This window comes from Oncorhynchus gorbuscha, linkage group LG01 (genome assembly GCF_021184085.1).
Source record: "Oncorhynchus gorbuscha isolate QuinsamMale2020 ecotype Even-year linkage group LG01, OgorEven_v1.0, whole genome shotgun sequence".
In the NCBI taxonomy this organism is placed as follows: Eukaryota; Metazoa; Chordata; class Actinopteri; order Salmoniformes; family Salmonidae; genus Oncorhynchus; species Oncorhynchus gorbuscha.
Window position 1 is genome coordinate 85,265,707 of NC_060173.1, and position 14,776 is coordinate 85,280,482.

General features: G+C 42.0%; 1 protein-coding gene and 1 long non-coding RNA gene across 7 annotated transcripts in view; one reads left to right on the plus strand and one right to left on the minus strand.

Annotated features, from left to right (window-relative positions):
• The window catches only part of LOC124044104 (DDB1- and CUL4-associated factor 6-like), an 80,283-nt gene extending 78,760 nt beyond the window's left edge, over nt 1–1,523 (minus strand). For 2 of the 5 annotated variants that reach the window (XM_046363569.1, XM_046363560.1), the window contains exon 1: nt 1,088–1,521. In XM_046363569.1, the coding sequence (XP_046219525.1) occupies nt 1,088–1,178 (91 nt within the window). In that variant the 5' untranslated portion in view covers nt 1,179–1,521. Of the gene's footprint in view, nt 1–1,087 lie in introns of all 5 variants that reach the window. The other 3 variants (XM_046363594.1, XM_046363578.1, XM_046363586.1) reach the window with 3 other exon arrangements.
• Nucleotides 1,283–14,291, plus strand: LOC124044127. 2 transcript variants are annotated; one of them, XR_006840432.1, is made up of 5 exons: nt 1,283–2,082; nt 12,069–12,110; nt 12,204–12,327; nt 12,409–12,517; nt 13,282–14,291. It is a non-coding gene; the product is annotated as an uncharacterized LOC124044127 (long non-coding RNA). The 2 variants fall into 2 exon arrangements; XR_006840434.1 differs by having other exon boundaries at nt 12,224–12,327.
• Nucleotides 14,292–14,776: the final 485 nt, after the last annotated feature.

The window sequence follows — 14,776 nt, forward strand, 5'->3', positions numbered from 1 at the left end:
AGTGATACGCCATCCCATCTGGTTTGTGCTTAGTGGGACTATCATTTGTTTTTCAACAGGACAATGAGTCAACACATCTCCAGGCTGTGTAAGGGCTATTTGACAAAGAGTGATGGGAGTGCTGCATCAGATGACATGGCCTCCACAATCACCCGACCTCAACCCAATTGAGATGGTTTGAGATGAGTTGGACCGCAGAGTGAAGGAAATGCAGTCAACAAGTGCTGAGCATATGTAGGAACTCTTTCAAGACTGTTGGAAAAACATTCCAGGTAAAGCTGGTTGAGAGAATGCCAAGTGTGCAAAGCTGTCATCAAAGAAAAGGGTGGATACTTTGAAGAATCTCAAATATAAATTATTGATTTGTTTAACACTTTTTTGGTTACTACATGATTCCATGTGTTATTTCATAGTTTTGATTTCTTCACCATTATTCTAAAATGTAGAAAATAGTAAAAAGAAAAATAAAGAAAACCCCTTGAATGAGTAGGTGTGTGCAAACTTCTGACTGGTACTGTATAATATAATTATAGTTAATAATTTGATTAGCAACTGGGCAAATTGCAATAATCAATATTTCCAATGACTAAGCCCAATACTATATTCTGTCGAAATACAATCTTCAAATGACCAGCATTATTATTATTGTTATTATTTATTTTGTAAGGACAAAAGGTAGACTGCAGATGCATATAGAAATGTACCCCTGGGTACCATCTACAACTAGTGTAACCTCTGTGTGGAAATAATTGGTTAATCAAACATCAATATCAACACAGGAATTGACAGAACTATAAGTAATGGTGTATCTTGGGTGTCGCTACCTAAAAAGGCATAGCTAGATGTGGCAAGCAAAGGGGTATTGTTACAAATAGCCAGCTGCCCAAGCGGAAAGGCAAGCAATCGTTGCAATGAAACGAAGTATCAACGATAATGTCTAAACTGAGAAACAAATTAGCGACAATGTTGTTGCAAGTTTGTATTTCACGTGTCAGCAAGCTAATCGAAAATATAGTTAGCTAGCTAGTTAACTGATCGACGTTCACTAGCTGTAGCAAATTATTTTGGACCCAGTAGGAGCTCTTACCTAAGTAGTTGATCCTGACAGCATTCGGTTCATTATATCCAATTGAGCGCTTGTTAACATCCCAAACCAGGTTACCAGAGCAGGACATCATGCTCGAACCTCCTTTTACTTAAAAATAGCATTGAAATACAGTTGTAAACCCTGCCTTCTGACTATCGCCTTTGGATGTTGTTTTGCTTGTTCTCTGCGGGGTCGTTGGGGCCGTTGCGACGTACAGTAGCTAGCTAGTAACGTCAGCATGGGCGCTAAGCTAACTCTAGCTATATCAAGCTTTTATCTTTATCGCCCCTCTTCACTTTGCAGCCTCTCTTTGGTCGCTATATTCTTCTGATGCTTGTTATTTGGATGGCTCTCTACTTCCCTGTCTTGTTGTGTCAAACCCTGCCTATGCAACCAATGAACTCCCTGGTTGAAACAACGCAATAAAGCAGGTTCTCAGTGGCATGTGAACCATTCTATTGCGTTGTATTTCTATGTTCGAGACCATTAATCGAGACCGTCAACATTGCAGCGGTATGACGAAGCACTCAAGGAGAAGAACCTAGTCTCTAACAATATTAGTTGAAAACCCAGTTGAGGCCATTATATATAATATAGTTATAATTGCGCGATTATGTAGTAAAGTGTTATCATATTAATACTGGATGTGTAGGTAGATTAACAAATGGTAGACTCTGGGGACCGTTCAGCAGGACGCAATGTTTTGGAGCATTCAGATGAAACGCGTCAAGTTCTTTGGTGCGCACACATCATTGACAACCTGAAACTGTACTTCCATAAACAGTGTGGTGAAGGCGCAACAGTGCCTCGAAATTCGTCTTGGCCCTCACAAACTTCTACAGATGCACCATTGAGAGCATCATGTGCCTGCCCTCTGCCTGCCCTCCAGGACATCTACACTACCTGGTCGGCGCCTGTTCACTCTGCTACCATCTACAGGGAGCTCCAAAAGTATTGGGACAGTGACACATTTTGTGTCACTGTCCCACTATGAAGTAAGTGCAGACTGTCAGCTTTAATTTGAGGGTGTCAGGTAATATCAGGTAAAAAAAAAAGGAATTACAGTACCTTTTGTTCATAATCCCCCCATTTTATGGGACAAAAAGTATTGGGACAAATTCACTTGTTACTCTACAAACTTGTTGGGTGCATTTGCTGTTTGTTTTAGTTGTGTTTCAGATTATTTTGTGGCCAATAGAAATATTGTGTCATTTTGGAGTCACTTTCATTGTAAATAAGAATAGAATGTGTTTCTAAAACACTTCCACATTAATGTGGATGCTACCATGATTATGGATAATCCTACATTAATCCTGACTAATGATGAGTGAGAAAGTTACAGATGCACAAATATCATACCCCTAAGACATGCTAACTTCTCACTATTACAGGGGAGGTCAGCATAACAGGGAGGTCAGCAGTTTTGGGAGGTATGATATTTATGTATAATTTTCAAATCCAAAGTGCTAGAGTACAGAGCCAAAACAACAAAACATGTGTCACTGTCCCAATACTTTTGGAGTTCACTGTAGGAGGAGACAGTACAGGTACATCAAAGCTGGGACCGAAAGACTGGAAAACAGCTTCTATCTCCAGCCTCCGCCCAATACCCTGCTCCGAACTTAGTCACTGTTACTAGCTGGCTCCCACCCAGTACTCTACGCTACAACTTAGAACCTGCTGCCCTATATATATAGTCATTGAACACTGGTCACTTTAATTATGTTTACATACTATATCTTACTCAAGGCTCATCCTACCTACTGCTAACTACACATACTGTCTATACACACCATTTTATATATGTATACTGAACATAAATATAAAACGCAACATGTAAAGTGTTGGTTTCATGAGCTGAAATAAAAAAATCCCAGACATTTTCCATTCACACAAAAATATTTTTTCTCTCAAATTTTCAGCACAAACTTGTTACATCCCTATTAGTGAGCATTTCTCATTTGCCAATATAATCCATCCACCTGACAGATGTGGCATATCAAGAAGCTGATTAAACAGTGTGATCATTACACAGGTGCACCTTGTCCTGGGAACAATAAAAGGCCACTTCAAAATGTGCAGTTTTGTCACACAACACAATGCCACTGCTGTCTCAAGTTTTGAGGGAGCGTGCAATTGGCATTCTGACTGCAGGAATGTCCAACAGAGCTGTTGCCAGAGAATGTAATGTTAATTTCTATACCATAAGCTGCCTCCAACATCATTTTAGAGAATTTGACAGTATGTCTAACTGGCTTCATAACCACAGAGCAAGTATAACCACACCAGCCCAGGACCTCCACATCCAGCTTCTTCACCTGCGGGATTGTCTGAGGGGGGTGGGTATGGGGGTGCTGAGGAGTACATTTCAAGTCGGAAGTTTACATACACTTATGTTGGAGTCATTAAAACTTGTTTTTCAACCCCTTCACAAATGTCTTGTTAACATACTATAGTTTTGGCAATTCAGTTAGGACATCTACTTTGTGCATGTCGCAAGTAATTTCTCCAACAATTGTTTACAGAGAGATTATTTCACTTCTAATTCACTGTATTACAATTCCAGTGGGTCAGCAGTTTACATACACTAAGTTGACTGCCTTTAAACAGTTTGGAAAATTTAGAAAATTATGTCATGGCTTTAGAAGTTTCTGATAGGCTAATTAACATAATTTGAGTCAATTGGAGGTGTACCTGTGGATGTATTTCAAGGTCTACCTTCAAACTCAGTGCCTCTTTGTTTGACATCATGGGAAAAACAAAATAAATTAGCCAAGACCTCAGAAAAACATTGTAGACCTCCACAAGTCTGGTTCTTCCTTGGGAGCGATTTCCAAATGCCTACGGCTACTTGTCTCCCTCATTGCCCCTGGGACTGTGCCATCGACCAATTTTTTTGGTGCTACACTTCCGCTCGGACGCATCTACCCTCTGTCTGTGGCTGAAACCCAGGCCATGGAGGATTACACTACTGTTCAAAAGTTTGGGGTCACACAGAACAGCGCAAACTGGCCCTAACCAGAATAGAAAGAGGAGTAGGTGTTTTGCGAGTACTATTTAATGAAGCTGCCAGTTGAGGACTTGTGAGGTGTCTGTTTCTCAAACTAGACACTGTAATGTACTTGTCCTCTTGATCAGTTGTGCAGAAGGACCTCCCACTCCCTTTTCTATTCTGGTTATAGCTAGTTTGCGCTGTTCTGTGACGGGATTAGTACACAGCGTTGCATGAGATGTTCAGTTTCTTGGCAATTTCTCACATGGAATAGCCTTCATTTCTCAGAACAAGAATAGACTGCTGTGTTTCAGAAGAAAGTTCATTGTTTCTAGCCATTTTGAGCCAGTAATTAAAACTACAAATGCTGACGCTCCAGATACTCAACTAGTCTAAAGAAGGCCAGTTTTATTGCTTCTTTAATCAACATAACCATTTTCAGCTGTGCTAATATAATTGCAAAAGCGATTTCTAATGATCAATTAACCTTTTAAAATTATAAACTTGGATTAGCTAACACAACGTGACATTGGAACACAGGAGTTGCTATAATGGGCCTCTGTACGCCCATGTAGATATTCCATAAAAAAATCTGCAGTTTCCAACTACAATAGTTACTTACAACATCCTTTAACAATGTCTACACTGTATTTCTGATCATTTCTTATGTTAATGGTCAAAAAATGTGCTCTTCTTCCAAACAAGGACATTTCTAAGTGACCCCAAACTTTTGAACGGTAGTGTTCATTTAAAAAGCGCTCCAACTGGGTTTCACCCATGTCCCCTGCATTGGCTGGTTTCTTCTTTGTGGCCAAAAAGTAGAGAGGATTACGCCCATGTTTCGATTACCATGGACTTGACATCACTAAGAAGTATCGGTACCCTCTCCCGTTGGTGCCATCGAGCAACTCCGCGGGGCCCAGTTCTTCACCAAACTGGACCTGCGGAGTACCTACAATCTCCTCTGCTTCTGGGAAGGGGATGAGTGGAAGATGGCTTTCAGTACGATGTCTGGTCACTACGAGTATTTGGTTATGCCCCTTGGCTTAGCCAATGCTCCGTCAGTGTTCCAGGCATTCATCAACAAGGTGTTCAGGGACCTATTCAGATGGCAGGTGATTGTATACATCGACGACATCCTGATCTTCTCGACCAACCTGAAAGATCACTTCACCCACGAGCAGTCGTGCAACGCCTCTTGGACAATCACCTGTTCGCCTAGGCGGAGAAGTGCCAATTCCACCAGAGGGTGGTATCCTTGGGTTACCAAATCAGTCCACAGGGAGCTGAGGATGGAGGATAGGAAGGTGGATGCGGTAAAGTCATGGCCAGTCCCTACCACCAACGGGTTACAATGGTTTTTGGGGTTTGACAACTTCTACCGCCGCTTCCTCAGGAACTTCAGTTCTGTCGCCACCCCTCTCACCTCCCTCAAGCGTGCGCCTCGCAGGCTGGCGTGGTCTCCAGCAGCCAACGAGGCTTTGCTCTAGGAGCGTTTCACCTCCTCACTAAAACACCCATATCCAACGCTACCTTTTGTGGTTGAGGTAGACGTATCTGAGGTGGGCGTGGGGGCAGTTTTGTCACAATGACAGGGTAACCCAATGAAATTATATCCTTGTGCTTTTTTTCTCCCCAAGAAACTGTCCTGCGCAGAGAGGAATTATAACGTTGTGGATCGGTAGCTCCTGGTGGTGAAGAAGGAGTGGAGACACTGGCTGGAGGGTGCCAAGGAACCATTTGTCATCCTCTTCGACCATTGGAACCTAGAGTACATACGGACAACAAGGAGACTGAATCCGCGCCAAGCCAGGTGGGCACTTATTTTCACCAGGTTCGACTTCACGCTGACCTATCGCCCAGGTGCTAAGAACATAAAGGCCAATGCTCGGTCCCGTAACTACGTTTCGGGAGAGGTTCTGTCCAGAGGGCACCCATAATCCCATCCTCCTGAGTCGTGGGTCCAGTGGTTTGGGATGTAGACATGGACATCTGCCAGGCTCTAGAGGGAGCTCGCACCCCGGAATTGTCTTCTTGAGCGCATCTACGTGCCCACAGGGATAAGGGATCGGCTGCTGACCTGGGCACACAGCTGTCGTCTCTGGACATCCAGGTATTTCTGGCACCATTCACTCCATCGCTGAGAAGTACTGGTGACCCACCTTGGTGCAGAATGTCACACGGTATGTCAACTCCTGTTCCGTATGTGCTCAAACCAAATTCCCCCAGAATGCTCCAGCAGGGAAGCCCCTGCCACTTCCTGTGCCTCAGGGACTTTGGTCACATCTCTCCATTGGTTAGTCAATCTTCCTCCCTCTGATGGTTTCACCCCCATTCTGGTGGTAGTGGATAGATTTCCCAAGTCCTGTCGATTTAGTTCCTGGTCTCCCCACTGCTCTCCAGGTTGCTCAGCCACTCTTTCGGCATTGTGGCCTTTCGGAGGACATTGTCTCTGACCGTGTCCCCCAATTCACATCACGAGTTTGGAGGGTCTTCTTGGAGAAGCTTGGTCACGGTCAGCCTCAATTCCGGGTATCGGCCTCAGTCCAATGGGCAGGTGGAGAGGATGAACCAGGAGCTGGGGAGGTTCCCGAGGAGTCACTATCTTGAGTGGCAGGGTGAGTGGGAACAATTTCTTCCCAGGGCAGAGTATGCCCACAACCCCCTAGGTCACTCCTCCACTGGGTTGACCCCCTTCCAGTGTGTTTTGGATTTTCCAGCCAGAGCGCGGCTCCTGGGAAAAGATGAGGTGTGAAGCTACACGCACGTGAGACCCCGGTGCACCGTCCATCGTCATAAGGAACAGGCAGACCGCCACCGCAGTGAGACCCTTATGTTCCATCCTGGGGACCGCATCTGGCTCTCTACCAGGAACCTCCCACTCCAGCTGCCCTGCAAGAAACTGAGCCCCCTGTTTGTGGGGCTATTCAAGGTTCTCCGGAGGGTCAACGAGGTGACATACAGGTTACAACTACCCAGTCACTATCGTATTAACCCTCGGTTCATGTCTCTTCTCAGGCTGGTGGTTCCTGGTCCCCTAGCTTATACTGTCCCCCACAGCACCACCCCACCCCCGGACAGTGAGGGGAGTCCGGCATATGCCGTCTGATCCCTACTGGACTCCCGACATCGTGGGTGTCGGCTCCAGTATCTGGTGGACTGGGAGGGGTATGGTCCAGAGGAGCAGTGTTGGGTTCCGGTGGAGGACATTCTGGACCCCAACAACATCTGTGATTTACACCTTTGCCGCCCGGACCGACCCGCTCCTCCTTGTCGTCCGTCTGGTCGGCGTTGTCCTGCGGCTGGAGCCACGTGTCAGCGGTGGGGTGCCGTCACATATTTTCCTGCTCCTCCCCTCCGGCATGCGACGTCACCAGAATAGTAACCACCGGTCCTGGGATTCATCATTACGCACACCTGTTCATCATTATGATTCACACCTGGACTTCATAACCCTCATTTCCTACCCTTTTTATGTCACTCGCTTATGTTCACTCACCATTTGGTATTGTTATTGTGTACCGGCTTGTAGCCACATGGATTTGTCTCATTTTTGTTTTATTAAACATTGCACCTGCTTCCTGCCTCACATTATTACACAATCTGCCAAGTTCGATAATGTTTTCGTACTTAACATGACCCTAGTGTATTCATTAATCCAAACAGTTGCTAAATGGAAGTTGGACATTTCAGGTGGGTCCCTCCCCGTTTTGTTTTGAAACTAAATTTGTGTAATAAATAAACCCCCGAACTCCAGTACACTTTAACCAATGAGCTATACACTGTACAAAACATTAGGAACTCATGTTCTTTCCATGACATACTGGTGAAAGCTATGATCCCTTACTGATGTCACATGTTAAATCCACTTCAATCAGTGTATATGAAGGGCAGGAGACTGGTTACATAAGGATTTTGAAGCCTTGCCATGGATTGTGTTTGTGTGCCATTCAGAGGGTGAATTTGAGTGGGATATGGTAGTAGGTGCCTGGCTCACAGGTTTGTGTCAAGAACTGCTATGCTGCTGGGGTTCATCTAAGACCTTTTTTTTTGCACTATTGGTTAGAGCCTGTAAGTAAGCATTTCACTGTAAGGTGTGTTGTATTCAGCTCACATGACAAATAAACTTTGATTTGATTTGCACACAAGTTTCCCGTGTGTATCAAGAATGGTCCACCACCCAAAGGACATCCAGCCAAATTGACACAACTGTGGGAAGCATTGGAGTCAACATGGGCCAGCATCCCTGTGAACCGCTTTCAACACCTTGTAGTGTTGAAGGCTGTTCTGGGGTGAAACTCAATATTAGGAATATGCTCCTAAAGTTCTGTACACTGTTATATTAAAGGTTTAAACCAATCATATCGGGAGGATTGAAATAAATTGCACTAACTCGACAGAAATAGTTCTAAAGCCAAGAAAACAATATCATCTACCTCTGTCTCCTGTAGTTTGACGAAAGTCATTTGAATTTAATAATATCCTAAAAAATGCTAAAGTATCTCAATCTTTATCTATCCAACCATCTTACAAACTCACCAAGCTTCTAAATCACACATGCCCACTTTGATTGGATGGACAACATGTCAGTTCCTACTGCAAAAGCTTTGATTGGATGGAGGACGTCCTCCGGAAGTCATCATAATTACCATGTAGGTCTATAGCTCTATTCACACGGGACTAGTATTACTAGAATGTCGGTTATGTAATTATTACCCCAGTATTTACGGTGGACGATTCAGATGATTTAGTTTTACCAAACTGCCCCTGTAAAAAATAAATCCTCTTTCAAAATGTACTGTTATGATGGAAGCCTGTAGGCTCTTCCATGTGTGAAGACTTTTCAAATGTCTAGCCTAATATTGGCCTAATGGCCTTCAGTTCAAAGAGTCTAAATAATGCATATCAATAAGAACCATGAATGGTAACCTATGCAGACATTTAATTAGCTGATGTATTTGGCAATCTGTCAATTCATTGGCACAATATTGTCCACTTACACTATTTAAAAGAGAAGAACCGCATTAGGAAAGTTTGACAAAACAGTTCATTCATCTGTAGGCTATGTGCATAGCACTTTATTTTAAGCATCAATTTGTTCCCATGTTCTTACTCAAACTGGGTGCAGCACCTGTTTTAAACTTTGTAATATCCCTCAAAACACAGGGATGGCGATTCACAAGGGACAAGTATTATCAGGGGACCTGGGAGTTTGCTGAAAAACAGTGGGGTTTTAGGGCAGGGATAATAACCTTCCTGCCAAGTAAAAATTACTGACATGGCAGAATCTGACTGGACTCAAATTATGGATGTGGCGATTTGTGCTCGTGCACATGATTATATTACCTGAGCTCCCCCAGTAAATATTATCCCATCGAATAGGGTTTATGGAAGGGGATGAGAAGCACGAACCTGAACAAAAACAGACTCTAGGCCAGAGCATTTGAAAATTGTGGGAGGCAACACAGATGTCTAGAGAGACTAGTATACACTGATGACCATGGTTGTTGCTGAAGTGGCCTTAGTCAAAAACCCTTGCTAAATCTTTTGATGTATGCAACCAATAGCTACTATCTAATCTCGCCACTCTTGCTTATCTTAGTGTTTTAAACCCAAACAAATGGCAAAATACAGATTTGACGCCTCTAAATCTGAATAGAGCGAGGTAGAACCAGCCAACTGTTTTGCAGATTTGTTATCCCAGTGTGTACAGATTATGGTACACAGTAGCTGGCTGAATGAGTGGGGTTGCAGCTCAGACAGACATTGCTTGCAGGTCACGTGGAGCTTTGTGTGTGAGATGGATTTTTGGAATCCAATAGGGCAACTCCACTATGAAAGAGTGATGATGAGACTCAGATGTTGCACTTTAAAATGTATGTCAAACAAAAAACGATGATTACAAAGTTAAACAAAATATACAACTATATGCAAAGACTACTTTACACATTTCCACTGAATTTGGAAATGGTTTGTGCTTTCATTCTGTTACCTTACTTTGCATCTGCAGGTGTTTTTCAAGTATATGTTTTCTAGAATCTATAGTCCTTGTGCATAGAGCTGTATGGTTTGTTGAACTGGTTGGTTTTTGTTTGAAATGCATTTTAAAGTATCTGAGTCTCTGCATCAATATGTTACAATGGAATTGCCCCATACCAAGGAGATTGGTTGCCAAGAGTAGCAATTTCATTTTCAGAATTGGCATGGTTCCTCACAGAATGAGTGATTGCATGTTTTGAGGAAATCAATGTGACTACCTTCAAGGACAAAGAAAGTTGAGAGCAAACTCCTTGCTGTCTTTGAACACTCACCTACACCAGTATATTTAGCTACGGCTGTTTTCTAACCTTTGTCCTTACCAAATCTGATATCCTTTCTATAACCTGTGCATATCTTGGGAGAGGACAGACTCACCATTGTGCACAGGTGATAAGATGTGTTATTATATGTTCACGGGCAAGGTAAATGCCAATAAATACAAAGCCATTCTGAGTGATCACCTTCAGTTTATTTAATTCATTCATATCCTGATGGGAGTGAATGACAATGTACCCATCCACAGGACACGAGTGGTCACTGAATGGTTTTATGAGCATGAAAATGATGTAAACCATATGCCGTGGCGATCTGTCATCAGATCTCAACCCAATCGAACACTTATGGGAGATTCTGGCTGAAACGGCGGTTTCCACCACCATCAACAAAACACCAAATTATAGAATTTCTCTTGGAAGAATGGTGTCGCATCCCTCCAATAGAGTTCCAGACACTAGAATCTATGCCAGGCGTATTGAAGCTGTTCTGGCGGCTCGTGGTGGCCCAGCACGCTATTAAGACACTTTATATTGGTGTTTTGGCAGTTACCTGTATGTGCCTTCGGCAGACAAATATTGTGAAGGGACAAAGATGTAACACTGGTCTAACCTGTTGCAAAGTCTTACATAAGATGCTCTCTGCTGTGTATCTTTTGCTGAACAGCATGCTGCTCTGTTGTGGTTGTCACTAGTTGCATTAGTTGCATTCTGGCAACGTTACTTTTTGTATATAGGAGGGGGAAGCCTTGCATAGATACATTTTCAATGAGTTCCTCATTATCAGGACCTTGTTGTGGCAGCCTGGCATGACCATGGCTTGATGTTTCTTAGGAGAGGTCATTCAGCCTACTTTGGTAATAGCAGAACAATGAAAATAGTTCAGCCAACCAATCCACAACCATCAATCATATGAAGTATTAGGTGTCTAAGATTTCCCTGCCCTGAACTAAGTTAGAGGAATAATGTTTAATTTAGTGTGCCTCTGACAGAGCACTTACTGACCTCTTGATCGGGATGTAAGTACTGGGGTTATGTCAAAGAGCAATTCCACCACTTTTCAACCTCATTTTAATGATCTCCGCCACAATACCAGTGTCTTCATTTGTGAAAATGGCACAGTTTTACGTTTTGTATAAACAAATATAAAGTTTTAAAAATTATACCCGGGGACCACATCAAAAGTTTTTAATTTATTTTTAAACAGTGATTTTCAAACACTGAGATTCGCGGTGACTTGGGGAGCAAGAAAAGACCCTTCCTCTGGCTAGAAACTCATAGCAAATTTAGAAAATCACTGTTTTTCTTACTTTTAATCATACCCTGTGATGTCACAGAGAATAATGTTTTAGGACCATTCTTCTTTTTAACCACAGATCATAGAAACATGCAGTCTTCACAAATGTAGACACTGGTATCCCAAGCATTTCGTTACACCTGCAATAACATCTGCTAAATATGTATGTGACTAATAAAATTTGGTATGGAGCTGAGGTTGGAAAGTGGCGGAATTGCCCTTTTAAACAAGTCTATGGTAGTAGTAAAAGAGTGCTTCATGGAAGATTATAGTATGTTATAACGTGTTGTCACAACAAAGTCACTTTTTTGCAAAGAATTGTCTGATTTTGGATGTTTTGTAACATTTTTTTTTCATGGATTGTCTTTTCTCTCATTCCAGGTCCAAGGATTGTTTTTCTTCTGGGCCCCAGTGTTCAAATCGGTAAGGGCTGCATTTGCTAAGCTTGAGCTATTGCATTTATCTAAATGTAAACATGTAAGAAGGTATTGTCTAATGAAACTAATTCCAGGTCAGATGCATCTTCATCTCTATAGGGTCTGGTCGGGGCTGGTCTGACAGAAATGAGTCAACCAGCAGAGAAACGGAGCCTTTCCCTGTCTGGTGTACTGACAGCCACATATTCTTCAGTGAGTAACAGGTACAGTTTAAATTAATCCTGTATTCTTCAGTCAAATTAACAACTTTACTCCTTGACTAATCCCATTTCCCACTTTCTCAGGTCTGACCTGGTCCAGATACTCTTTGGTCATCATTCCAAAGGACTGGAACTTCTTTGTCAACTTATTTGTGGGTAGTGCTGGAATATCCCAGTTCTACAGGATTTTCTAGTAAGTGAACCTATCTTAGAGCACAAGGAATGAAGACCTATGGATTGGGCATCGCCATAAACAGCCCAGTAAAGTTATTATTTACGAATCAATCTGTAGGCTCGAACTGTTGTAACTAAAGTTCTGTGTTTTCTTTTTTAATATTTAGCTTTATTTCCTTGGAATTATGATGGGAAATGTATTAGACTATTTAATTTTTTTATTTCTCCTTTATTTGACCAGGTAGGCCAGTTGAGAACAAGTTCCCATTTACAACTGCGACCTGGCCAAGATAAAGCGAAGCAGTGCGACAAAAACAACACAGAGTTACACATAAACAAACATACAGTCAATAACACAATAGAAAAATCCATTTACAGTGTGTGCAAGTGTAGAAGATTAGGGAGGTAAGGAAATAAATAGGCCATTGAGGCGAAATAATTACAATTTAGCATTAACACTGGAGTGATAGATGTGCAGATGATGATGTGCAAGTAGAGATACTGGGGTGCAAAAGAGCAAAAAGATAAATAACAATATGGGGATGAGGTAGTTGGGTGTGCTATTTACAGATTGGCTGTGTACAGGTACAGTGATCGGAAAGCTGTTCTGACAGCTGATGCTTAAAGTTAGAGGGAGATATAAGACTCCAGCTTCAGTGATTTTTGCAATTAGTTCCAGTTTTTGGCAGCAGAGAACTGGAAGGAAAGGCCAAAGGCTAAGACTAAGTTTACATAAACCTACATGTTTTTATTTTTGTCTTTTTGCCTTATCCCACACTATAGGTATGAGCACTAGCAAAGGAGGCTGCCCCTGCAGAGTCTTGAGTGTTGAGTTTCACCAATGTAATCCAACTCCCGGGACCGAAAGGGAGCCTCATTACCGGCAGAAACCCAGCTCCTCCATTCCGCTTCCACCCTTGCTCCATTTTACAGTAAAAAAAAAAGAATGTTTCCTTGCTGGAGATCATTTACTTTGCCTGGATTTCTTCAGGTTTATAATGGCATATTAACCCTTACCAAAACACACTCAAATGGTGTCATCTGCGCACAATGTTTTATTTTTACTTCATGAAACAAGTTGTTTAATTGTTTATTCTTAAATTAATATTTATCATGCATTTTTTTGGAAGTGTTGCTTTTTTCCCCCCCAATTTTTTTTGTCATCATACCTCATGGTGTGGTTTCCTAAGGATGATCTTAAATCTGTGTTTGAATGTCTTCAATATTTATTAAATCAATGTTGGTAATTATTTCTATAGTCGTACCTGAAGGATGATTAAACCATACATTCATGCCATGTGGCTGACTGTTCCTTCCACGTGTTGTAACTGCTTTAACCAATCAGGTAAACATTTCACATAGTAGCTTTTAACTGTAGATCTAGTGTAATTGGCACCCTGTCTATTGCTAATAGAAACATGAAATCACCAGCTTTCTTTCCCTGATCATTGGGTAATGTTTGGTGTCACGGTCAATGGGGCTGAATCTAGTACCTGGAGTCAATAAGGAAAACTTTAGGGATACAATGCATATAAAAAGTCTACGTCCCCCTAGGATTTCTTCACATTTTGTGTTACAAAATAGGATTCAAATGGATTGAATTGTCATTTTTTGACAATGATCAACACAATCTAATGTCACAGTGGAAGAAAAATTCATGCAATTAAAGATTAATTCAAAATAAAACATACCTTGATTAGATAAGTATTTTTCCCTGAGTCAATACACGTTATAATCACCTTTGGCAGCAATTACAGCGGAGTCTTCTTGGGTAAGTCTCTTAAGACCTTTGCACACCTGGATTGTGTATTTACCCATTATTATTTTTCAAAATTCTTCAAGCTCTGTCAAGGTGTTGGAGATCATGGCTAGACAGCAATGTTCAAGTCTTGCCATAGATATAAGCAGATTTAAGTCAAAACTGACATTCACTACCTTCTTGGTAAGCAACTCTAGTGTAGATGTGGCTTTATGTTGTAGGTTATTGTCCTGCAGAATGGTGGATTCTTCTCCCAGTGTAGATTTGGCTTTATGTTGTAGGTTATTGTCCTGCTGAAAGATGGATTTCTCTCCCAGTGTCTGGTGTAAAGCAAACCAATTTTGCCTGTGCTTAGCTCATGTTTGTTTTCATCCTGAAAAACTTGTCTTTGCTGTCAAACATACCCATACCATGATGCAGCCACCACCATGCTTCATAATGAGGCAGTTACTCAGTGATGTTGGATTTGCCCCAAACGTAAGGCTTGTATTTAGGCTAAAGTGTATTCCTTTGCAGTTT